Source organism: Epinephelus lanceolatus, chromosome 15 (genome assembly GCF_041903045.1).
Source record: "Epinephelus lanceolatus isolate andai-2023 chromosome 15, ASM4190304v1, whole genome shotgun sequence".
NCBI lineage: Eukaryota > Metazoa > Chordata > Actinopteri > Perciformes > Serranidae > Epinephelus > Epinephelus lanceolatus.
The window spans coordinates 36,421,377-36,448,898 of NC_135748.1; the positions used below are offsets into that span (position 1 = coordinate 36,421,377).

General features: G+C 41.1%; 1 protein-coding gene across 2 annotated transcripts in view; it reads right to left on the reverse strand.

Moving 5' to 3' along the window:
* Positions 1-1,977: 1,977 nt before the first annotated feature.
* Positions 1,978-27,522, reverse strand: part of vps39 (VPS39 subunit of HOPS complex) — a 42,576-nt gene continuing 17,031 nt past the window's right edge. For both annotated transcript variants that reach the window (XM_033643519.2, XM_033643518.2), the window contains exons 14-24: positions 26,024-26,165; positions 20,471-20,557; positions 18,872-18,945; positions 18,450-18,666; positions 14,817-14,945; positions 14,301-14,403; positions 13,145-13,190; positions 10,738-10,887; positions 6,142-6,276; positions 2,592-2,683; positions 1,978-2,205 (exon numbers count right to left, since the gene is read on the reverse strand). In XM_033643519.2, the coding sequence (XP_033499410.1) occupies positions 2,124-2,205; positions 2,592-2,683; positions 6,142-6,276; positions 10,738-10,887; positions 13,145-13,190; positions 14,301-14,403; positions 14,817-14,945; positions 18,450-18,666; positions 18,872-18,945; positions 20,471-20,557; positions 26,024-26,165 (1,257 nt within the window). In that variant the 3' untranslated portion in view covers positions 1,978-2,123. The remainder of the gene's footprint in view (positions 2,206-2,591; positions 2,684-6,141; positions 6,277-10,737; positions 10,888-13,144; positions 13,191-14,300; positions 14,404-14,816; positions 14,946-18,449; positions 18,667-18,871; positions 18,946-20,470; positions 20,558-26,023; positions 26,166-27,522) is intronic.

Sequence of the window (27,522 nt, forward strand, 5' to 3'; positions counted from 1 at the left end):
TGTTTTTAGCATTACAACTCCTGCGAAATGGCTCTTTTTACCACAGGGATTTGACCCATTTGGTGTGATAATATTTGAAAGTCTCAAAGAGTCACATGATTAATTAATTAAATAATTTTATTTCTAGTTAAGTTAGCAGTGCGCTAAACTGGAGGGTTAGCTGCTTGGCAAGCCCGGTCTCGCTCCGAAGTCGTCGCAATCCAGCGCTTGGGCGGTAACTTGCAGCGTCAGAAAGCAAGTAAAAATTTTTCCTTTAAGGTTGGCCAGAATTCACGGCCAGTTGCCATTATAGTTTAATGGCGGCCGAGGGGTCAGAGGGAAACGTGGCGGGACAAGAACGAAAGTTAAGGCAGTAAAAGTCTGACAATGGGTCCAACAAACACTGACTTTCACCCAAGAGAGTGGTGTTCGCGTCCTGTAAGATTATAAAGCCAAACCCTGTTCTTTTTTCCTAAACCCAACCACGTGCGTGTGTTGTTGAGGGAAAAAACATCAATTCGTGGTGTTGTACCGACGTAATGCGTTTATTTTGAGACTGTATGTAAACGTTAAATTTCCTGTGAAAACAGAAGTGTATTTTGAAAGAAGACAATGTATGTAACAGGCAGAACGTGACATGGTCCCGGAACGTCAACACACCCAGGGTACCTTGCACGCCGTATGTGGACGTTCAAAGTCCATGACCAAATGTTGATATGCAACGAGGTCAGAGTGAGAATGTGTTAGCTTGGCCGATTAACTCTCTAGTGTGCACACTCCGTGGGCGGCATGCCGTGAAAGATCTGGGTAATTTTAAACCCAGGAAGTTGAACTTTTTTGGCCTCATACGCCTCTGAGCAACTTTTATACGAATGAACGGGACTCTGCTTCCAACACTGTATCCAGTTCTCTTTATACATCCATTAGTGCCAATCCCCAATAACCACTGAGTATCAGCGTAAGTTCTGTGCCGTTATTATGCTCAGTGGCGGAAATGGTGGACGGTGGAAAAACCAAAGTCGCTACATGCAGTGTGTCCTGTGTTGTTGGTAGTTGCGAGGCTCTGATGAAACAGAAAGCGAACCGGTTGTCTTTGGGACAATAACGATAACAATAATACCACTTGAAAACGCTAGGGCGGGTGAAAAGGTTAAAAGTTGTCTGTTTCCACTTATAATAAGTTCTACTTCATAAACTTTTAATGTCTGGGAGGGGAAAAGCAAAACATTTAAACAAACACAGATGAGAGCTTAAAAAAAAGCAATAAAGAGGATGTAGTCTGGTAGAAATCCTTCACACACTGTAAAAACAGTAAATAAAGAAAAAACGTCTCTATGAAAAATGTTAGCTGGAGAAGCCGCCTCGAATGTTTAAATAAAAATACAAAAGAGTCAAACACACTGTAAGACGATTGCTGTTTTGCTTAGTCAGTACCGGCACATGCTAACAAAAGAAATCCTGACAGACGTCTGACTTCACTGTAAGTACAATCTTCAGAGTCACAAAAGGCATTTAGCTGTACTCCTGCAGAGCGTATTATGGCATATCAAGCAGTGTTTGAGGCCGCACACAGTGTTACAGGAGGGCTGGGAGACAGTGAGACAGAAAATAAAACTGCTGACCAAAGCTTGTAACTATCTCCTGCTGAGAACGAGCGCTAACTTCTGCTGTTAAAGCTCCTCTTCCTCTGGGCGCCTTTCAATAGCGCCCATTTTCTCCCGAGGCGACGTGAAGGGAAGTGGATCCCTTCTAGCGTTACAGTGACACATGCTTTTAAAATGTCAGACTCTACCTCGCTCCTTGTCTTTATTCCTCCCCTCCTGCTGAGCGAACCCGGACATTCCTCCTGTTACTTCATGCACAGAGATAAAGAAAGTCTCAGCCTTTGATTCCAGAAGGAGGTCTTTTTCTGCTCAGTGAGTCGCGCATGACAACAACCGTGTCCGAGGTTAACTCAGGTTAGAGAGCTCGTAGTCCTGTTTGGCGCTTTCCATACAAGCGTCCAATTCCACAGCCTGGCCATTAACTCGAGCACCTCCAACCTTCCGATGCTAGTTCAAAGATGTCAAAGCGTAGAGATCCACAGAGAGGGTCAGGGAGAGGGGGGTTATTTATTAGTAAACAGTCGTTGTCAGGTGGAGCTGTTACTGCTCAGTGGGACACACGGTGCGGTCTTTGCAGCAGAAGTAATGCACCACCACGCCGTTGGGATACCTGGCGAACGCACTGAAAGAGACAGATGAAGCAGCAGAGGATGTTTTACTGTCGGTAGGATTATTACTCACTGCATCACGGCACATAAACAAGCCTTTAATTGAAATTTATAAGAGTGGTCTGAAAAATGAACAGGGTATGAAATTAACAGCAGCTCGGGGCATGAAAGCATGCTCAGGTTAATAAAACTGAAACTGCACACACAGAGGAATCTGATTAACAGAGATAAAAGATGTAAATGAGAGATGCTGCCGTAACATCCAAAATAATCAGGATTTACATGATGACTCTTCCATAATAAAATCAAAGGTGCTCAAAAACCTGTCCACTTTTTAGAGATGTAAGATTCACAGATTTGTCACATGCAGTAATAATTATAATAAGATTAAAATCAATACCTGTTCCCTATTTTCTTCTTGCAGACTCTGCAGGTCTTTTCCTCTGTAATGACGCATTTAACCTGCTGATGGAAGATCCGCTCCTCCTGCACCTGGAAACACAGAACACGCCAGGTGAGCAGAGACAGACAGCGCAGGAAATCAGCTTTAACATCTTGTTTAGCTCGATGACAAAGAACAAACCCTTTGTCACGTCAAAACAAACATTCAAAAACACATCATGACAGGCTGAGCAGGAAGTGTCATGTGGAAGGACTCCCCGTCATCCTTATCCCTCCTCTTAGTTGCGGCGCATCATTAGTTCAAAGCTGTCACTGTTTCTCCTTGTGTTAATCAGACACTTGACCCTGTTCTGTACTCATGTGCTGGCTTGGCTTGACTCACTTTGACTCAGCGTGTCGGCCATTTGCATTTCCACACAAAAGGGCAGCTGATGATTCGCTTGTCTGAGTCGATGATGTTTCCAACCAGCGTGCTCTTTAGTGGTGTTTATTACTGCACTGTGCAGCGGTTGTTGGTCACCAGCTACTTATCATCATGGATTTTCAAGCTGTTATTATTTGGCCTGTCATCTACCGTAGTGCTGTGGCAATACCAACATTTTCAACGAGTTCATTGTGTGCATGCAACAGTTCATTCTTTTTAAGGGCAACTGCAGTACCTACTAAAAGTAAAAAGAAAAAGTATGTGATTCGGAACGCACCCTTATTGTTAGTCGACCACAGAGTTGACTTGTGTGTTGTCCTGCATGTCAGATTTTACTCAACAGTACTGTTCAAAACTTGGTAGTTAGACTGAAGCACACACCTTGGCTGGAAAAATTCTGCTTCAACAACACACAGTTCATATTCAGAGTTTACCTGCCCCAAGCTGGTTGTTTCAAAATTAAAAATACATTTATTAATCAGAGCACTCACTTAGCGTAGCACCGGCAGAGTGCTGAATATTTTTTTGAATTTATGAACAATTCCCTGCCAAAATCATCAGAGGAAGGCGTGTGGAGTCAGCTGTTGCCACATTCCTGTCTGGTGCATGCACCCTCTACCTGCTTGGAGGCAGTCAGGTGCGCTTTAACGTGACTCTGGAGATGGTTTATCTCGGGTGCAGCTTGGCACAACTTAGTATGTTAAACGGGTAATGGAAACACAAATCAAAGCAGCATGGTTTGGCCAAAAGTGTCAGTGGAAAAGCCTCGACTGTGGACTGTAGAGCAGTACTTCCTGTCCTGGGAGGAGGAGGTGGAGGTGGTGGAGTCTCAAAATGACACTAAAGGGGTTGACAATAAGAAAAACTCATGTTGCAACACAAACTTCATGTTAATTCTTGGGAATTTCCACCAATATTTCTTTTTCCTAATGAAATCCTGTATATTTAAATAAAGTCAAACTAAAAGTGAATAAAAAAATGTGTTTTATCAAACTTAACAGTTTTGTTTTGTTAAAATAAAAAAGGATCTTTGGTGAAATACCAGATATACTCATAAAGAAAGAGTGAACAAACTTGTGCTGTAGCCATAAGCCACAGACAGACAGTGTGTTATTAGTCGTGCTGAAGAGTTAAACAGACCAATGTGACATTTGCAGGTCCATTTACACGCTGTTTAACTTGCTTTAGCTGAGCAGATCATTACTTGTCTATCTAGCCTGAAAAAAGACATTAGCACTTTTCCTGTGTGAATGTTGTTCAGTTGCTCACTCAACAAATTGTGGTGCAGGACTTGAAGTGTGTTTGCGTGTTAGATAAAAAGAAGACTTTAGCAACACAGCTAATGTGGGACGTTGTTCTGTCTGTAGGTCACTGTGACAGGGCACACACGTTCCTGCAAACAGCCAATGCAAATGTTTGATCTACTGTATGGAAACAAGTTCTTCATGTAGACAAAGAACTAACAGTGTGTTTTTTTTCTCAAAGGACAACAGAGGACATCATGTGATGCGCAGAGCAGATGTGTACGCTGTAGTACAAAATAAATAAATGCAAATTAATTGGGGCTGCACATCAATCTGAAAAGGAAAAATCAATCTTTCATAGAATTGCGCTCAGCTAACAGACATGCAAGTTGTGACCAGGGGCAGTAATTAGACCCTGCTGTGTGTTAATGACAGGAGCCCCTGCACGACACAACTACAACATCATCTCTGATATTCTGTAAACAGGTTTATATAATGGTGCTCTTTTATCTGTTTCACACAGGTGGTTGTCACTGCTTATGATTGTACACACCACATCCTGTGTGTTGGAGACTTTCTCCCCATAAAACCAACTACTGTAAGGTTTCTGTGTCACATCACCTGGAAATATAACACAATACAGTGTGTATAAGACAGGAGTTACAAACTGCTCTACTTCTCTGCTAAATTTATCCACATTGTTCAGGGTTTAAATGTTTAAATTCCACTCTAATCGTTTACATTTGAAAGGTCACATGGGCCTGACAATTTGTCCTTCAACCCGAGGACTGTGGTGTCACATATGCAAACATCTGCCATGTTCAAGTGTCCTTAAAATTAACTGAACGTCTCAGATGAAGGGAAGTTATAAGAGCATCGACTGTATAAAAAGAAGTGGACCTAGCCAACAAGAAGTCACCCATTGGTTTGTGGACCACCTTTTTTAAAGCTTTAATTTTAGCATTTTGTCCCTCACCATCTTGGATTTCTGGAGCCACAAGTCACCACATTTGGACGACAGGGTCGACCTGTGAAGATGCAAGGGATGGATCTGTCTATTGGGTTACCAGCCTGGTCGGGCCAGGTAGTGTTAGCATATCAAACGCTAAGTTATCAGCTAACTCTCGCCAGCTAGCTTTGTTAGGAAGGTGCATCTGTATTTAATAATTAACTGTGATATTAATTGGCTAGCGAAGAACAGGCTGAAAACAAAATTCATTAAAGGCAAAAGATGAACAGCTAACTCCTTAAAATGTCTTTTTGTACAGCTGAACGCTAATCAAAACATATTTAGGTGACCAAAATGTTTCAATTAACTCTGCACTGAACTGAAAACACACTTAAAGGATTAGAGTTCTAAGATGACAAACAAGTTCATGGATACAGAGCGTTAGTGACTTGTTGATCACAAGGTAGCCAGACCCTGAACATGCCCTACTTTAGTGTCTATTTCACTGTAAATGTGAACGTAATTTGCAAAATGAACATCATGCTGCATTTAAGAAGACTTTAAAGTAGGTATTAAACCCATAAACTTGATAGGAAAAAGTTTATATAGGTCATAAATCAAGTGAGAAGTTGGGTCATTTTCTCATAGACTACTGTACAATGGGACACTGGTGAAGTCGCCCCCCTCTGGCCATTAGCAAGAATGCAGGTTTTAGGCTTCACTTTTTCAGACCTAGAGGCTACGTCCGCTTCTTTGACACAGTCTATGTGACAGAAGCTCTGATTCCTGAGTCCACTTTTCTTAAGGAAGGGTTGTCTTTGACTTAACTCAACCATCAGCCACGTGATTGGCCGAGTACATAAGATGTTACACCTGAAATTTTACTCTAATTTACATGAACCACTGTGCAAACAAATTCTCCAGGACTCACCCTGAGGAACTCGGCCTGCAGCAGACTTTTCAGCACCTGGTTGCAGCGCTTCCTCTGTGCCTTCTCCTCCAGGACGCTCTCCAGGAAGACCCGGATCTCTCGGATCTGGGTGTTTGCTGGGAGCAGATTGATGGCCTGGAAAAACAAACAACAACAAAGAAACGCTGGCTTGTTAATGCAGGAAGTGCCGGCTACTGTTTGTAAACACTACCTTCAATCTTGGCCTCTCCTCCCTACACCGCTTGAACATACACTGCAAGCTACCGTCCTATTGTAGGAGCTTTACATTTGTTGGAATGGAAAAGATGATGCAAGCTAACTGAGCTAACCGACACCAACCTGTCCAACAGGAAAGAGGCAAACTCCGGGTCACTCTTCATCATCTCCTTCAATGCCCCCAATGAAAATGAAAGCCGACCTCAGATTCAATCTCGTTTAGGAACAAACTCTTCCGCTTAGCGTTTCGCCTCACTATATTAGCGTTTTTCAGCACTGTGTCCATGATTTTCGCAGCTTCCACTTGGATGCGTGCTGCTTACAGTCTGGCCCAGGTTGCTACCTTTTTATTATGTACTGCGCGCTGTTACTGGCTGGGAGCGACACACCCCTGCCCAAAGGTTGCAGCCCAATAACATCCCGAACACGGCAAAATAAGAAGTAAATAGGAAAATGCAGGCAGAGGGCAGAGTCTCTGCAAATAAATACACCGCAACACACTTCTTCTATGAGTCCTTACGTTGTCTTTTAGGGAAAAACCTGCATGGTACAGTGTACCTTTAAACACTGTTGACCAGACATAATTAGTTTTTTTAAAAAATATTACAGCTCTGTCAGTATGAGGAGGAACTTTGAGGATTAAATGGAGGACATCAAAAGCAAATTACACTGGTTTTTAAAAGTATAACCTCTGAACTGAAGTTGGAGGAACCAGTGATAAAGACTTTGAATTGAGTAATCGCCACGATCATTAGAAGCACAATACAACAAGCTAACATAACTCATTAATCATCTTAAAGTAATGATATTCAATTACTCCCTCGTGGGAGCAGTAATCTGCTGTTACATGACTTCCCAACAGCATCTCCTCTTACCTTAAGAAATAAAAAATAACCCGGCTGTGTGCTTCTGTGTGAATGCTCAGGGAGACTAAACACAATCAAGGCCAGTTGTCTTGTTGTCCTCTTGTTCAATATAATTAAATTACATTAGCACAAATGGCCTTGTTACACTCAGGCAGCTCAGAGTGAGAGTTTCCTGTTGAGAAACAACTGGGAAACAGAACTGACATTTGTGTATAATTCAATTTCGGTTCTGTATTTTGTCTTTTTTTTTGTTTTTTTGATTAATTCAACAGTAAGCGAATAAATAATTATGTAATTACACCACTACCATACGCCAGATAATATGCATTGTATTTTGATTATTTAATACGACATGCCAACTTGCAGTAACTATTTTTCCAAGCAGTCAACTTGACGATAGAAAAACCTGTAAGCCTTCAGTCACTCTTTGTGGATGTTCAGTAGAACAATGAGCAGGACCTGGCTGCAGCAAAGTTCAGAATGCAGGTTTGTTCCTGAAAAGCTGCAGAACATTAATGAAAATTCCTCTTCTTTAACATCTTTTGTGCTCAAGTGCCACTGAACAAGGAGACTGGCCCTGCAGTTCATGTGGGTCCCCTCAGTCGGCAACAGAAAAAGACTGAGGTAGCTCTGAGTAGCTCCTACTTACATGGGAGGTCCCACTTGCTCCCAACCACTTGTAAACTAACAAACTTTACTGTGTTTTGAGACAAGAATTTGTACTTAAAGGATAGGTACACTGACAGAAAATTAATCTGCAAATTTAGCAAGTAAAAACTTCTGACATTTGCCGACTCCAGGTTCTCAAATTTAGAGCTGAGGTAGGCAGTTTTATTTTGGCGTCACTGGGTAAAAATACGATAATAAACTTTGAGCATATTGTAATTCAAGTCTGAGAGAACACTTGACCTCTGCACCTCCTCCTGGCTCTGTTTCAAGCTTTAGAAAATCTAGCCCGTGACAGGACACTTTGGCAAATCACAGGACATTTCAGAGAGAGGGCTTTCTTAATGGCTGTAACATAAATGCAGACGTGCCTGGAGATCTTTCCGGCGAAAGTCTGATTCAATAGCAGTGAATCCTGCAGAGAAAGTTGCTATTCCAGCATCGGCAACAATGGTCTACACTGCAAAGCAACCCAAAAAGGAAGTCGGACTTATCAAAAAGAGAGTCTGAAAGGTAGTCTTACAAAGTATGAAATAAAACAAAGCGTTTCAGAGATGAAGGGAATGAACTGAATCCGCTTTTACATCTGGAACCTCCCGTCTACAATGGGCTTGAGACGCACCCTCAATGAGGACTTGGCTTAGATTCGGGAGTTACTCTCTTGTCCTGAGGCCTCCTTAAGGAATCTGATCTGATCCCGTTTGATTTGGCGGTGGGAACCTCTTGCGACCGCATACCTTTACTGACGTTGACTCCAACAGGATTCAGACCCTGGACCTTCCGCATGGAGGACGAGTGCTCTAACCACTACACTAGGGAGGCCCCCCAGAGATGAAGAGAATATCCTGCTAATAGTTTAGCCTTCTGTGGCTAACAGTTCATGTTTCTGTAGCTAACGTTAGCTAGAGTCTTGAATCACATTGTGTCCAGCACCTCACTCATCGCCGCTGTGGACTACTTTGCTGAGAGGAGAATGTGCAGCAGCTCCGGAAACTGACCCTTAAACAGCAGCTGCAGCAACCCAAATCCAGCCAGTGCAAATCCCAGCTTCAGGGAACCAGACAGCCCCGAGTCCCTGCTGGATCAATAAACTTTCTGTCGCTACTGTTACACAGATTACACCTGGTGCTGCCACTGGCCACCAGCCTGCTGTGACTCCCGGCGCTCAGGGGCTTGTGCTGGTCGAATTCGAGCTGCTACAGCTGCCAACCGAAGGTCCGTCTCAAGAGCTGCTGCCAGCTCTCCTCCCAGCACGATGTCACCTTGGGCTCTGGAAGCTTCTGTTTTTCTGTATTTTCAGACATTTTCAGACAGACTGAATATTTAAAAGAATGTACTGACAGACTATTTGACTATGAAATAAATCTTTAGTTGCAGCTTCAGCCAAGAAATTATACAAACAGAACTAAAGACTGACCAACAAACACACAAATATGCTTCATGTTGGAAGTATTTCCTGATGTTTTGTACAGTCTCGTCTTGTCGCCCTCGTGCTCTTTTTTTGGCGAGGCAGAGTCTGGGAGTGAGGCCAGGGGAAATGAAAGCAGGGTGCCATTAAAGTCAATAAGGGAGCGCAGGGAGGCAGAGTGGCACAGAGAGACAAGATGGAGAGCTTCCCGGCTGCGGGCTCTGAACCTAAACATTCATATAAACCTGCAGTGTTTGTTCCCCTTGAGGGGCTCTTAATTTGACATGTCTGTGGCTGAGTACAGATCAGTGGTGCCTTTCACACACAATCGCATCTGCTCTAAATCACGGATACAACACAGTCTGTTGCGGTGCATTTTACAACGAGGATATAACTCATGACAGATAAACTTTCTCTTTTTATGAATTTAAATATTTACAGTGACACAGTGGAGGAGTGTCAAATACTGTGTCTCTGTTTCTTCGTGATAAAATATGGAAACAACAATTACACAATCAGCTGAGTGTTTCCTTCTCGATGAGGACTGTGTGGTTGAACTGTATTGAAAAACAAAACCGAATAACTCCATAAATCTTCTTTACTAGACAGCATTCACTGGATTGTGACGTGACGGTTTGACGGGCAAAATAGGTCATGAGCTACTCTTGAACAAAACAGCTTTTGTTCAATTAACTCTTTGCTATTTTGGTTCTGGGTTCAGGTACAAAACAGGTATATGAAAGGAAATTCATCAAAGGTATTCACATGGCAACGCAGACGCCCTCTCGAGGGAGATCCGCAACCTGGTGGAAATCTTTTTTTTTTTTTGGTTTGCTGGATCTTCTCTATCACAAAGGCAGCAGCCTGATTACCCCCAACTGTGCGAACCCCTCTCGTCTCACTCCAAAAACAAACTGAATCAAATCTTTAAATGAGTTGTGCTCCGTTCAGTCGCTGTTTTAATTTCACAGCAAATGCCAAATGACTAATTCAGTGTGTCATCGTTAATCATGTTATTCCATCTCATCTTAATCCAGCCGAAACAAGCCCGCTCTTATCAGCTCCACTTTCACGTCTTGTCTGAATTAGCAATGATTACTAAATCTGAACGAAGGCAAAGAGTCAGCTCATAATAATAAAATCCCTGGCCTGAATTAGAAACTAATTCATGCCTTCTTATTTGATGAGCAGCTTGAAGTACCAGATGGAGTTTGCTGAGCAGGAAAGTTGAATTCAAGTGCAACAATTGTGTACACGTGTCACAAGACTTTAGCAGCCTCACAAAAGCACTTCTCTTGACATTGACACAGTCTTAATGCAGTAAACATATGTTGTAATACGAGGGGATAAAATCGGAATTACTTTTGAGTATTACCAGACTGAAGTTTGTTCTCAAGTCCCCCAGGGGAGGAACATGAGTACCACTCTGTTGTTGTTTACCTTGGTGGTGTTGAGTTTGCTGTGGTGCAGCTCCAGGACTTGCAGAGCCGCCTGCAGGTTGGCCTGAGGCTCCGACAGCTCCATCTTGATGGGCCCCAGGCAGTGAACATCAGGAGGTGACAGGTACATCCGCAGCAAAGACAAATAAACCTGAAGGGAAGAAATACAGCTGTTAATACTTAATTTACCTGAATCAGAATCTGCAATATGTCATGTGAGACAACAATAAAAGGCAAATAACAAATGACAGGACCTTCACACAATAAAAACATGTTTACGCTTAAATTAAATGCCTTTCAAATTTCAGGCTGACTTTTGGGGAAAATCATCTTTTACTTATCCAAGAATTGCAGGTAAGTAAAAAGGTAAGTAATATGTACACAAACTGGCCACTTAATTAGGTATACCTTTCAAGTACTGGGTCCGACTCCCTTTTGCCTTAAGAACCGCCTTAATTTTCTGTGTCATAGATTCAACAAGGTGCTGGAAACATTCCTCAGAGATTTTGGTCCATATTGACATGATGACATCACACAGTTGCTGCAGATTTGTCAGCTGCACATCCATGATGAGAATCTCCCGTTCCAGCACATCCCAAAGGTGCTCTATTGGACTGAGATCTGGTGACTGTGGAGGCCATTGGAGTACAGTGAACTCATTGTCATGTTTGAGATGATGTGAGCTTTGTGACATGGTGCGTTATCCTGCTGGAAGTAGCCATCAGAAGATGGGTACACTGTGGTCATAAAGGGATGGACACGGTCAGCAACAATACTCAGGTAGGCTGTGGTGTTTAAACCATGCTCAGTTGGTACTAAGAAAATCTCCCCCACACCATTACACCACCACCAGCAGCCTGAACCGTTGATACAAGGCAGGATGGATCCATGACGCCAAATTCTGACCCTACCATTTGAATGTTGCAGCAGAAATCCAGACTCATCAGACCAGGCAATGTTTTTCCAATCTTCTATTGTCCAGTTTTGGTGAGTCTGTGTGAACTGTAGCCTCAGTTTCCTGTTGTCAGCTGACAGGAGTGGCACCTGGTGTGGTCTTCTGCTGCTGTAGCCCATCTGCTTCAAGGTTGGACGTGTTGTTGGTTCAGAGATGGTCTTCTGCAGACCTTGGTTGGAACCAGTGGTTATTTGACTTCCTATTGCCTTTCTATCATCTTGAACCAGTCTGGCCATTCTCCTCTGATCTCTGGCATCAACAAGGCATTTTGGCTCACTGGATATTTTCTCTTTTTGGGACCATCCTCTGTAAACCCTAGAGATGGTTGTGTGTGAAAATCCCAGTAAATACTCAGACCAGCCCGTCTGGCACTAGCAATCATGCCACGTTCAAAGTCACTTAAATCACCTTTCTTACCCATTCTGATGCTCAGTTTGAACTTCAGCAGGTCGTCTTCACCATGTCTACATGTCTAAATGCATTGTGTTGCTGCCACATGATTGGCTGATTAGCTATTTGCGCTAACAAGCAGTTGAAAAGGTGTACCTAATAAAGTGGCCAGTAAGTGTATGTAGCCCTGTACGCTACATTTTGCCAACAGGTAAGTGGAGGTTTTTAAGTAAAAAGACAGCATTGGGTTCAATTGTAGGTCTAACGATTTGTATCTGAAATATGGACTTTTACACAGAAGGGCTTGACTCATGTGAAAAAAAGGAAATTAAAAGATGGATAAACAAAACAAGACAAAAATGTTTGTGGTATTTGAGACCTCACAAATTCAAAATTAAGATTATTCAATGACTTTTAAGGCCTATCACTTATGGAACTGAATTTAAGACTTTTTAAGGACATGTAGCCTGTAATTATTAAACTTCAGCTACGCTGGCAGGTGGATGTTCTTGCCTCCAGGCAGAGCCACGCTAGCTGTTTCCTGTTTCCAATATTTATGTTATGTTATGTTAAGCTCAACAGCTGCTGGCTGTAGCTTCATATTTAATATGCAGATATCAGAGTGGTATCACTCTTCTCATCTATCTCAGTAAGAAAGCAGATAAGCCCATTCTAGAAAATGACAACCTATTCTTTTGAAATCAGCCTATAATAATGGGTTGGTGATTAATTCTACTTTCATACTGGTGTTGTTTGGTCGCAGAGTCGAGCGACATTTTATACACATAACAGACAATGTCAGCTGTCATTTCTGTTTTCGTATAGAACTGGCAATGCACCTCTCATTGGGAGCTTGAGCCATAAATAATCCATTATATTTATGTTGCACTTTCTGCAAACACAAAGGCACTTAGCAGAAGGCAGCAGAGCATACGCCATGAAAGAAGTGGTCATAAAATAACAAACACAACAAAATCCGAGAGGACAAGGCAAAGTAACAATTAATTTTCTGAAACAAACAAACAAACAAAAAAACAGGAGGAAAACACAGAAAGCTACTTACATCCTTACTCCCTTCAACCACACTGTTGTAATGACTGTGACAATATCTGCAAAATACACAAAGAGTATCAGTTCACCTTATTTGACCAATGTGCTGAACACAAGATAATGGCACAGGTAAAGGGACAGTTTACCCCAAAGTCAAAAATACATTTTCCCTCTTACCTGTAGTGCTATGTATCAGTCTAGATTGTTTTGGTGTGAGTTAGTGAGTGTTGGCGCTATCAGCTGTAGGGATGTCTGCCTTCTCTGCATTAAAATCAAAATTACATTTGAAAACCTCAACATCAATGTCTCTTTCCAGAAATCATGACCTGGTTACTCAAAATAATCCACAGACCTTGTTGTGAGCAGTTTCATGTAGGAACTATTTTCTGTCCAGCGAACTACACCTGCTAGCTATATCACTGCGCAGAAGGAAGTGTGCATCTACTGCTAGCTCACCTAGCACCACTGAGCTAGCTAACATTACAGTTCAGCTGAGGAGGACACCATTAATGTTTAAATCTCGCACTGTCATGAGTACGAGCCTCTTGTCCGTGAGTAGATGAACGCTTCCTTTTGCATGGTGATAGAGTTGGTGGGTATACCCCGGTTGAAGAAAACAGTTCCTACTTACAACAGCAGAAAACAAGGTCTGTGGATTATCTTGAGTAACTGGGTCATGATTTCTGGACTGAGACATTGATGTTGAGTTTTTCAAATTGATTGTTTTGGCACTTTGAGCACCACAAGCTGAGTGCCATCTAGTTCCATTATATTAGAGAGAAGGAAGACATCTCTACAGCTGATATCTCCAACACTCTGCAACTCACACTAAAACAATCTGGACTGATAAACAGCACTACAGGTACGAGGAAAAATTTGTATTTTTGATTCTGGGGTGAACTGTCACTTTAAAGCATTTGATCCATTTCAGATGTGACCTTTAAAATGTATTTTGCCACTTCACAGAAACAAGCTTAACAGTAAATTTGATTCCACATCAACTCACTACTTTCCCAATTTTCTGTTTCGGACTACTTTACAGTCAGATATTGCTTCCTCATCATTAGTCAAGTTAGCTGCTGGAGTTAGCAAACATTTGGCTGGTGTTTGGTATTAATTCCCCACCCAGTTATTCTGCAGGACTCTGTGGTGTTTGCAGAATTACTCACTCTTCAGCCATGCGGGTGTCTTTCAGGATGTGCACATAGATGAAGAGCGCCTGCTCGTGTTTACCCATTCGACCCAGAAGCAAAGCCCGTTCCTCCAGCAAACCTTGGAAAGTAAAAACAAGGTCAAAAGGTGCAAGTTTTCCCTTCAGCTTGAACATATAGAACTTTGCTGAAACTTTCCTCTATAACTGAGAACATATGCACATGAGGTAATGGGAAATGAAAAACTTTGTTTTCCTTAGGTGCATGTTACGTAACATCACACTGAGCCCCTTTTGTGATATTGGGTTGACATAATGATGTTAAAACCTGTGGTTCACTTTGAATTTCTACAGATTCCTATTTCAGAAACAACCCATTTCCCTCCATACCTTACATGTAAATGCTTAAGATATTATGACAAAATGATGATACAATGAAATACAGTCTTCTTCAGAAATGAAACCCACATTCTTGTTTGTCGGTATATGTTAAACACAGAAGAGATGTCTTATTTGTTCACCGCAGATCTCTTACCATCAAAGGGGAAGTCACTGATAAGCCTGGCTGGTTCATAGCTGGTAGAAATATCCAGGAAAGACAGCAGCTTGTTCCTGAACTCTCCCAGATCACCGTCCTCCTTCCCAGCAGCAACAGCTGGAACTCCTATAACAGCACAGACGTTTTAATTATGCAGAGTCCAGAGCTGAAAACATTGGTCCATTAATCAGTCAGTTGATCAACAGAACTTGAATCTACAATCAAAAAAATAAATAAAAAATCACAGGTTCTGCCAAAAGCAAATATCTGCTCATTTTCTTGGTCTTCTGTGACAGTACATTGAATTCATTTGGGTATTGGACTGTTGGTTGGACAAAATAAGTCTGAAGACATCATCTTTGACTCTGGGTAACTGCGAGGAGCATTTTTCACAATGTCATGATATTTTATAGACTAGTTCTTTTACACGATTCTACTGACTGACAGTAAGCCTAGAGATATCCTTGCTTTCAACTATGCGCTCACATGTGAATAATGGCTGCCTTCCGTATCCTGTGTCTGTTTGGTTGTGCATGTCCTCAGAAATTAAGGCCATGCGTATGCAATATGCACTTGAACAGTAGGGGCAGTGTAACATACATACTTGCCATTGTTATGATGCGCTTCAGAGGAGCGTTTAGGAGCCTTTTATAGAGCCTGGCCTGCTCTCGCTTTTTCTGCCTTAAGCTGATGATATATTTGCTTTTGATCTAACTGTTTAGTAGACAACCAGACACTACACTTGGGGAGGTTACAATTTTGTTGATGATGGCAGAAAAAGTGAATGCAGCTCTGTCATAGAGGGTATGTATCAAGCATGTCATGACATGACAACCACTAGTGGCTGTTCACGTCCTCAGGTGTGATATGCAGATGATCAGTAGGGGCAGTGTTGGCAGGATGATAGAGACATACTTGCCATTGTCATGATGTGCTTGGTTGTCTACTAAACAGTTAGATCACAAACTGGTAGATGCTAGAGTGTACCTACCGACAACAGTGTTTCTCCTTGTCCTGCCCTACTGTGCTGTGACTGGCTAGTACTTACCACAACTACGACCTCTTTGCCCTGACCCACACCATTTCCAACCTCGACACGCCAATTACAGCACTTAATCAGAGCACAGTAGGGCGAGACGAAGCAAGACACTTCCTTCAACAGGTACATTCTAGCAATTACCCTCTAAAAGGGCACAGGGTATGTGAGGCGGCCATCATGAGCATGCAAAGACATTGTTAAATGCAGGTGTATCTTCGGCCTTAGCGTGAGGTGATGCACCAACCAAGGCAGTGAAGGAGAAGACTGCTGGCAGGCATACATGGCTGTAAATAATGCATGTTTTCAAATATCTAAAAGTCTGGATGTAAACACAACTTTTCAGTTATTCTCTTTTTAAGAAAGCTCCAGAAGAAACTCAACAGGGCACATTTGAGGTGAACCTGAAAATACTACTGATACAGCAATTATAAATAATGTATGTAAAGCTGAATAATCTCAGAGAAACAGTATCTTAATATCACCGGCTGTGTTCTGCAATATTCTTCATAACACCATGAGCAGCAATAACCTGCCCCCAAGAACAGATTTATTCACTTAATTAGCTGCTTTTATTAGTTTGTTTCTCAGACAGAGTGCACATTAATGAGCATTACTGCAAACATAGCTGTCTGACAGGTTCATTTTAATACACGGTCCCTGGATGATCATCAAAAGACACAAACAGAGAGAGAGACGGATGGACTTCATAATAAGTCCTGACACAAGCTTTATCTGCAAAGATATGAGAGACAACTATCTGGATGAGTATGCAAAAGGCAAATTCAACCCATATGCAATGATGTAATCACATGAAAATCCCACCATATATTAGAAATATGTTCTTTTCTTATTAAGTTTTCATCACCAAAAAAGGCAGTAGAGGTATTTTGTTATAGATATTAAAGCCCGGGGGTCAGCTCAGACACATCAGTTACATTCCCTTTATGTTCTCGCTTTGCTTCAGGTAGAAATTATTGAATGTTAAGTGTCTTTCAGCTCTTTTAATTACATATATGTGTCAGGATGAAAATAATAGATTAAAATCATAGTTTTTAAGGTGGAAAAAATGAGTTACTGTTAAACTTTTCATGACTTTTTAAGAGCTTGCAGATACTTAAACAGATAGTTCAGACTTTTTTTTTTTAAATTGGGGTTGTATGAGGTTTTTATCCATAGTCAGTGCATTAGCAGAAGACACAGGAAGGAGAACCACCATGGAAGCTATGCGGTGTACTGCTATGGATCAGGGCAGCAGCAGAACAAATTTTATCCATCAAAACGTCCATATCGGTTATAGTGTACCCCATATTAAGAATATTTTCACTGCCTTACCTTGTCATTAGACAGCCCTTGAGATGGGTAACTGCAGCTGTTCGCTCTCTTCTGTTCAAAGTCACCCGACTCCTTTAACAAAAGCAGTAATTTGACCTTGTAGAAGATGGAGAGGTGATGGTCTGCTGCTACTTTGATTGGTTTGTTTGTTTTTGTGCTATTGTGTGACGTTGGTGTTGTTAAAGGGTTAGACTCACCGAAGTCACACAGTCACACAAACAAACTGAATGACTGAGGCAGCAGCTGATGAGCAACTCCCAAGTTCTGTGAGATAAAATTACCGTTTGGTCAAAGGAGTCTGGTGGCTTTGAAGACAGCACAGTTGGATATAATGGCTTCAGTTCCCCATCAGATACGGCCGTCTGACAGCAAGGTTAAGCTGTGAAAATATTCTAAATATAGTGTACACTTAGATTGATATTCCTGCTGCCCCCATCCACGGCAGGACATTGCTTAGTTTCCGCGGTGGTACTCCTGCCGGCTTCTCCAACAAGCATGGCTGAAAGTGACATTATTAGCGACTCTGCAGTAGTTCCAAAAAGAGGAGCAGCTTCAGTAGTGCGGAATAAACTGTGGCGTCCTGAATGTTTCATGAACAGCCCCAGACTTCTTAGACTCTTTTAGTGACTTACTGCTCAGAGGGAACTCATTCAGCTGCTCCTCTGGCAGCAGCACAGCGTCTCTCCCTGATTTTGTCATAAACCTTTGGTGATATAAACCTACGTGACGCTTGCAGCTCGACAAAAACGGCATATATGTGAATGTGTGATAGTTGTGGTATCATAGCAGCCTGTCACAGGTTACAGCGTGATGATTAGAGGAGAAATGGCAGAGCATAAAGGTCCAGGTGGAAAAAACACAACTCATCATTTAGGATTTGTATTTAGGAGCTGTTTAAATGTGTAATTTGTGGTAGATTTTATTTTGTTGAACTAGTAATGTTGTAAGCAGAATCTGAATCTCATTACTGTTGTTGTTCACATACTAAAGAAATGAGAGATTATTTTTGTTTTTACTGAATATTTGAAGCAAACTGTAAAACTCTATCACTTATTTTGTTGCAATTCTGTTTTCTCAAATCATTTTTTTGACTTGTTTGTCATATCGTCAAGAATATCATTATCACATAAATACCCTGAAATACTGTGATATTATTTTAGGGCCATATTGCCCACCTCCACTAACTATAGATGAGTACCTCACACCACCCTTTAAAAGAACTATCCCTTTAACTTAAATTAATTTTGAGTTGCTCGTACCTTCTGGCAGTGAGTTAAGGTACTGTTTCATGAGGCCTTGAACCCTCTCCAGGTAGAGCTGGATCAGCACATTGTGAAACTCCGGGCCTTTTTCATCCCACACGTAAATGATGTGCTCCAAATATGGGATGGCGAGCTCCTTAAAGCCCTCCTTCAGGAAGTTCAGCACCTTGTCTCTAGGCAGAGTCTCCACCTCTGTCAGGTCCTCGGTGAAGATCTGGACAGGAAGAGAGATTTTTAAACCTAAAGGAGAGTTTTCTTCGTGGTGAGTGGACATAAAGTAGAGGTAAACTTTTTTTTAAAGAAATGTCTGCTGTCATGCAACTAAACAACAAAATCAATTTAAGAAAGTAGAATCCATGTAGAGCAAAACAAATAATTAAACCTTTGTTCAACATTTTGTGTACATCTCAGTGTCCCACCTTCAGGCCATCCTCAGGGCAGATCTTCAACACCCAGGGAGAAAACTCAAAGATTATTCCCAAATTCTCCACTCCTGTGTGAGGGGGATGACAAGAGATAAATAAATGTCCCTTCAACAGGAAGTAAAGATGGAGAAACAGCAGATGATCAAGCTCATAATCAGCAATCACCTTCAGAAAACCGTCTTTCAAAGTGACATGCAACACTTTACCGAACCCCTTTTGAGAGTTATCAGCCCATTAATCGACCGATAATGAATTGGCAATTAGAGTATTTTAATAGCATTTCATTATATGAATAATTAAAGTTATTTTTTCAGCAAAAAAATCTTTACATTATGTACTGTTAGTCGGACAAAAAAACAACATTTAAAGATGCCACCATAGACAATTTTCTGACAGTTTATAGACCAAATGATCACTTGATAAATCGTGAGAATAATCAGCACATTAAATAATAATTGAAACATTTGTTATTATTGCAGTGTATCTCAGTGTAGTAGCATGTATATATAGTATACACATCCATAAGCTGCTGCTGCTGAGTTTTTTAAATGTCATTTTTTTGGAGCTTTGAGCACCACAAGCCGAGTACCATGTAGTTTCATTATACTGGAGAGAAGGCAGACATCTCCACAGCTGATATCTCCAACACTTGGCAACTCACACCAAAACAATCTAGACTGATAAACAGCTCTACAGGTTAGAGGGAAGATTTGATTTGGGATGGAATGACCCAGTGCTGCCCACAAAACTTATTTGTAGTACATCTGCTAAAGGAGGGCTCAGAAGGGTTGTTTCTACTTCTGTTTCAAAACCATCATTCCAGATATAATGGGTTTTTTTTAGTTGCTAGACAGCAGAAAAATACTGCTGTATAATGCACTGCTAACATTAACAAATTGAGTCACCGCCGGGGAGGCTGAAAGCCTCCACTCAGCTTTTGATATTTTTTTCCACTGGGTTTTATTTCACAGGCAATTTACTAGATGTTTCTTGAGTTCAAACACATTTTGGGAAACAGGTGCATGGGAAGAATCAAAAACAAAAATCACTCCCAACATGATTTTTTTTTTTACAGCTAAGAGAAGACCTTCAACATGAAGAAACTCCTCCAGGCTAAATGCAATGCTGTTTAGCTAAAGTGGTTTCGACTCTAACCAAACGTGGGCACTAACAACACGACTGGCATTAAAAAAAGCTTCAAGACATCTAATCACAGACTCACTCTACAGGAGACATTGTAATTAGAGAATCATTATACCACAGTGTCATAATTAATTTAAAACTTTAACAGAAACTCACACATGGCACCTTTAACTGCCAAGTATCTGTTAAGTAATTTACCTTGGCATCACTGGAACAGATCTAAACAATTCACAGACCTCAAGCCTCATTTAGCCGGTGCCAGACATGTGAAGACTACAGACCATGACACTGGACAGACTGTACATTTCATCCAACATCCACAATCAATCAGGGTGAAAGTTTTCTCAGAGCCTTTCCCAAAATCACACCAACAAATTCACCACATCTAGCCAAGATGACAGCTTTGACACTCTAAGTTAAAACAGACTTGAGTTGGCCGGTGATCCTTACCCAGTCTCTGGAGGTACTGCACAGTTCGCTCGTGGCCCTTCAGTGGAGAGTTGGCCTTGGTGGACTGGTCCAGCAGCACCTGCAGAGCTGTGAGAGGGCAAACAGGGTGAGGAAAAGTGACGGGAGGCAAGTGAGAGCAAATGTGAGATTAGTGTGAGTGATGGAAAGTGGCAAGATGTCATCGACTCTGTGGTGTGCAGCCTGTTACATAACTCCACCACCAACAGAAACTGGACGGAGCGCGTACACGGTGTTAATTGGCGGACGGGAACAGCTGGTTTGAATTGGCAGAGATAAAGAGGAGCAGGCTCGATCAGCATGACATCAGAAGCACAAATTGCAGCCGGGTGATTAAAACCAGCCGCGCTCGCGGTGAGAACAGCCCAGAATCTGCCGCCAGAAACCAAATAACATTGAGACAGCTCTGATCTACGAGGATGACGAGTCCACCGCATGCAGGAAACCTCCTCTGAGATAAACTGTGTAGCCTGACAGAGCCGATCCACGCTGCGCCCAGAGAACAGCTTTGTTACAAACACATTACTGGTACCTATTGAATTTAAACATACTGAAACAATTCAGCATCCTATAGCTCTTCTATATGAAGTGGGAGGTAATGAAGCAGCCACTGACAAAGGCTGACACAGATCTGGCATCAAGTGATTCATCATTTAAATACTAGAACCCAAACTCAATATCCAATTTGAAAGTGAGATGGAGAACAGATGTTTCATTGTGTGTTATTGTTGTGTGTTCTGTTGTCATGTTGAGGCCTGCAACAAATAAACCACGTTTTGATGAATGAAATTGAACTCTGATATCAGTCATTATCCAGTTATCCCAGTTATCTAGTAATTTCCCACTTCAATAATGTTTTATCAAACGGGAACCTTCATTGCAAAGTTAACAAATTGAGTACAAATTGAGGGTTTCCTTTAAAAGGTTCAATGAAATGCAGCTCTGACTGAAGCAATACAACTCTATAAAAAGACTCCATAACAAGTAAAAGTCCTGCTTTTAAAATTCTATTTAAAAGATTAATTGAACCACCAACCATTTGTATATCAATTACTCACTGCATGTTAACTTGAATTCATGAAGGAATATGTTTTTCTCAAATGCCTCCACAGTGACTGGAGAATCCAAAAAAGGTGAACACTCATCATGAATTGAAGTGTATGGAAGCTGCATTTAGCAACAGCACATCAAAACATTTGTTCACAAACTCACAGAACTCGTGCAATATTATCCAAGTCTCATCTATCCAGTCCTAAACACAGTACTTCCGAAACATATGCATTTTTGCTGAAAAGTTACGATTTAAAACACCTCCACCTATGAGTAGCGCATCCCGAGTACACACGTACGCCTGTGCTCCCCTTGAGCAGGGGTCAAATGCACGCACTTTCACAACAGTGCTCCCTGTGAGTGCGATACTGTTGATACTGTTGATGCTGAGGTATTCTGAAGGCATGTTGTGGAGGCATGCTAGAAAAACAATGTTTTCTTCATTAATTCAAGGTAACACTGAGTAATTGATGTACAAATGATTATTTTAAGGGTGGAGCATTCCTTTAAGTAAAAGTATAAAAGCAACAGCAAAATGTACTTTAAACATTAAAGTAAAAGGACTAAATGAGAGTGTTAAATTAAAACAATATTGTGTCGGTGTTTACCTCTAGCTACTTAATACACTGCTGTGTAGTTGTTGCTTTTTTAAGGAGTAGTTCCTAAATAACTCTTTTTGGCCTTCTCTTCCTTTATCAGATAGCAGAGATGAAAGACATGAAAGCAGGGAGAGAGGGGAATACAGGCAGCAAAGGGCCGCAGGTTGGAAAGGGATATAGCCCTTACATGGGGCTCATGCCCGACCGGGTGAGCTATTGAGGCGCCCCACTGCGTAGTTTAATCTCTATCCATGCAACAAATTTTATAAATTTGATAAATGAAATATGATAATGTTATGTGTAAAAATCTTAATCCAAAAAGTAACTTGTATCTGCAGCTGTCATACAATAAACCTTTCGCCACAGACCATTTCTTTTAAACTTATTGCGGCTTCCAAATAAGTTCAAAAACAGCCGCCAACACATGCCATAACAGGAGATATGATAAACTCACTGTTCTTTCCCAAATGCCAGGTCAGGTGGTGAATTAAAGTGACACAAAACATAATTATAGGAAAATAGGACTTGCTAGAAATGACTCAAATCTAATTCAACATTTTGAAAATGTGTAGACGAACAAGCAAAAGTCACACAGAGAAAAAAGACCTTGCATCTAGTATTGTCTTGTATGAACTAAACATTCGTGACGCTAATTTGAAATTCCTTTGGCAAGCCAGTGTCAACGCTTCATGCACAACAAGCCATTGTTCAAGCTTTGTTTCCTGATTCAAACAATATTGAGATTTTGCTAGAAAACCAAACAATAAAACTGTTTTTTTTAGTACTGTGAAGAGTAGGTTTGTTAAACAATGAGGTAAAATGCTGGAAGGAATCTGCGGCACTTTTGATGCAGAAAAACACCCGCCCCATTTCAAGCAACATGGCAGTGATCACAGTGGCTTTTCACTGGTGTGATCGAAAACCACAGCTGATATTTCTTTCTTTACACACTGAATAAGATCAGATTAATAAGGTTTATTGGGTTGTTGGAGTTTGTTGGGTTGGTCATGTATTTCTGGAGGTGACTCATAAAATGTCTATTAGATTATAGAGATTATTTTTCATATATATTTACATGTTTTAATTTGAGATATATTTTCTATTTGACAAATCTATGTGGTTGAACGTTAACTTATACTGCAGGTTTATCCTCTTCTGTTTAATCTATTTTCTCGTTTCTCCCCGTCATGTTTTGTTTAATACAAGTTGTGCCCTCTACTTGCTTATGCAGCTAAAAATTACTGTTACCCATTCATGCAAAAAAAGCCTATTTGAACTTGCACTTGAACTCAACAGAGCGAAATATCTGCCAGTTTTCCAGGAAAGCCAAAGACAGCTGAAGGAGGTGTATAAATCCCCACCATTTCAAAGGAATTATTACGCTCCAGATCACACATAATCAAATGGAATTCAAACTGTTTTTGCAGAGAAGCACAGCTCAGTACAAATACACAAATAGGGACGTGGCATCAAGCATCCTGTTTCTGAGACAGGGCTGGTTGAAAAGGAAAAATCACTTTGTAAATAAACTGTCCACTTTAAGAAAAGCAGATCACTTTTGTTTGTGTCACGAAAATGCACAAAATATCTTGATAAGCATTGAATAAAAATAGCGTGATCTTAAACTGCTGGCAGGCAAAATTTATTTTATAGTTCATATTTGAAAGAAGGCAGACATTTCCAACACTTGGCAACTCACACCAAAACACTCTACAATGATAAATAGCACTACAGGTAAGAGGAAAAACGTGTTTTTGATTTGGGGTGAACTGAGACACAATGACTCTGAACCACAAATGTATCTATATGGACAATGTTTTTATTCCCAGTTTGATCTTCGTCAGGACAAACTGTTTAGAAATGGTATTCAGAACCACATGAATATCTACTAATAGACTGTGGTTCATCTTCAACTTGCCAAGGGTGATAAAACTATTAACAATTCAAGCAGCAGAAAATGAATACTTGCTCTAAAATACACGAATCCCAAAGGGTAAGAGTTCAGAGAGAAGAGTAAATCAAATATTTAACTAGAATTAACGGCCAAAGGTTGTATGCCTCCACGCACGAGCCAAGTTTCTTTTGCAGTTTACACCCATGTTGGTGAAAACATGGATGCTTCACAACCATTGTCCCCTCAACAGTACAGGAAATCTAAACCGACCAAGTGGATGTTTGTGTCAAATTAAAAGAAATTCCCTTAAGGTTAAGATTTTGTGTTCAAGTCCATGTGGACATTTGTGCCAAATTTGAAGAAATTCTCTCAAGCTGTTCTTGAGATATCACATTCACGAGAATGAGACAGACAAGGTCATAGAGACCTTGACCTTTCACATATGACCACCAAAAACTAATCAGTTCATCACTGAGTCACAGTTGTGAAGTTGTAAGTTGTAACTTTTCATAGATAGCCCTGCACTTGATGTGCGTATAATTAAAGGGTAACTTTGGTATTTTTTTTTAACCTTGACCCTATTTTCCTATGTTTTGTGTCTAAGTGACTAATATGAAACAGTTTTTGAAATTGGTCCAGATTTGAGGAGACCACTGCAGCTGGCAGTGGCGAAACAGGCTGCAATGTGTTAATGGGCAATCGTGCACCGTCAATGTACGCTGCTAAAAGTGTTTGTTTTTACCACTGATGGGCTCAGATTTTTATTCAAAGTGTCTGACAACATTATAGAAAGGATCCTGACAGAGATAGACCTTTTTATTAAAGAGTAAGATCCTTTTTGTTTAACAAAGAAACAGCCCCGCAATCGCCATAAAACTCAGAAAATCCACCTTGGTTCATCTTTTCACTGTTCCAACAATCACTAATTCTGGTTTGGTTGAAAAAAACTCTTAATTTACCCTGTGAGAAGTGAAAATATGGTTGCTCTATAAAAGCTAAAATTACTGTTCATTTAAGTGTAGTCTGGTGGGTTTGGCAATTTCTGGGCTATTTCTAGTTAAACAAAAAGGAACTTACTCTTTAAAAAATGGTCTATCTCTGTAGGGATCCTTTTCATAATGTTGTCAGACACTTAGGGTGCTTTCACACCTGCCCTGTTTGGTTTGGTTCAATCAAACTCAAGTTGGTTTGCCCCCCAAGTGCTTTTTGTTTGGGCAGCTGTGAACACAGCAATCGTACTCGAGTGTGCACCAAAAGAACCGGACCAAGACCTTCTTGAGGAAGTCGATCTGAACCAACTGCAGTCACATGACACATTGTTTGGGTTAAACATGAGCATGTTACAGTCCTGGAGGATTATTAATGTGCACCTCCTCCTGTACTGCCTTAATATGCACATTCAGCACATCCAATGCGTCAAAACATTTTTTTCTAGTTGGAGCCGCGCCTCATTTTCAAACTGTATGGTTTGACTAAAATGAACAATGACAGCAATATAGTCCACGATGAGCAGCGCTAAAATCAACCTGCGTAGCTGTCCCTCCACTGTGACATTAGAAAGTGTCACATTTATCTTGCAAGTGTACTCTTCTTCAACGTTTGGTTTACTTCCTGGATTTTACCCACATGGAAATTCTGACCAATCAAGAGCAGCTGTCTCGCACAAGGCATTTGATCTGGTCCGCTTGTAAATGGTTACACTGCAGCCTATTTTGCCGCTGCCGGCTGCAGAGCTCTCGCTAAACACTGGATCAATTTCAAAAATAGCTGTCTCCATTTGTCACTTAGACACAAAAACATGGAAAAATAGGGACCAGATTGAAAAATACAGAAGTTACTCTTTAAACTCAGACTCCAATAACTATACACAGTTCATTTCTGCAGATGAGACTTTAGGATTTGTCCGAATTTATGACATAATACTATATAAAACACTGTGATATGATCAACATGCTTGCAGGACAGGTGGATGACCAGGAAGCAGAGTCTTACCTTTCTGGTGCAGACCCTTCTTCTCATAGAGAATAATGAGCTCGCTGTATTTATGGGCTTTCTTCAGCACATACTCGCTCTCCTCGATGTGGCAGTGGTTGTTTTCTAGGCGAAGGAGGGGGGACACCAGGGCCACGTTGGTCTGAACGAGGGAGAGGATGAGAGCAGATTATAAAACATGCACACCACACATTTCCAAACGTTAATCAATTCACCTCTTTAATGCCCAGGTTGTGTTTCACCCAGGACATCAAGGGCAGGTAATTTCACTGATTAGTTCATCCTCTCTGCTTCACAGTGTGTTTATCATTTGAATAATCAGGTGCAGGTGTTGGCACTCCAAAGCTCATATTGTCTTTGAGGATCTCCAATCACTTCTATGTTATCCATCCAGTGTGATCAAGGTCTGCCCTTGGAGTTCCTCTGATTAAATCAAACTCATTACACCTCCAAAAGGAAGCACCTGGTGGCTTTTTCTTGGATGCCACATGAACTGGCTTGTGTAACACAGAGGGGTGGCAGAAAGACTTTGAAGACTGTTTAGCTCCTTAAACAGCCAAACAATCCTGTGGAGAAACTCACTTTGGCTGCTTATATCTGTGATCTCATTCCTCCTTCCAACACACATTACTTTTGTTTTACCATAGATGAGGTTTGACACACAGATTGCCTGGTAAACTGAAGGTCTGGCTTTGTTACTCAGGCATCTACTTCCCTGAATCAAACACCAGGCCCACGTACATATAGCTGCTACACCTAGATGACTCTACTTTTAATGTGACTCCAAAGTAAATCTGCCAATGAGCTGCCTAACACAGAACCCATTTGACTACGTGTAAGGCAAAGTTAACTGCCTGGTGTTGCTGCCAATTTCTGTGAGTGCTTGGAATAACTTTCATGTGATAACATACCAATTTACTGAAAGTGGACGGTGAACCCTGCCAGATCTATTAGAGCCGATGTAACTATTCTCATGAAATATAAACATTTGGAATAGGTTCACTGACAGCTGCAGGTTGATCAAAACATATGACATGAGTCATGAGTGGCATTAATCTTCCACTCTACGGGGACGCTGGCGTCCTCTACCGTCATTAATGTTCTTCAGAGGCTATAGCTGGCTGAGGTTTAAAGCTAAAGTGAAGTTAGTGGTATCACATGAAACAGGAAGACGTCACGTCATGCGAGCTTGTTGGGAAGGGGGTTAAATAATGCTCCTGAAAAAACTGGCATGGCCATTTTCACAGGTGAGTCTTGACCCCTCAGTTCAAGATGTCTGAATGAAAATGGGTTTTATGAGCACCCATGAGTCTCCCCTATACAGACCTGCACACTTTATGCTAATCCCATGCAGTTTTTTTTTTTTTTTGCATACTGGGGTCCCTAAACAGTCTTGAAACTGCATATATTGGGTATGACTGGAAACCTGAGAATCTTGTGGATTTATTGAGCCCAGTTTTATTAATTTGTGATGATGTTAGTTCCCATTGTAAGTCATT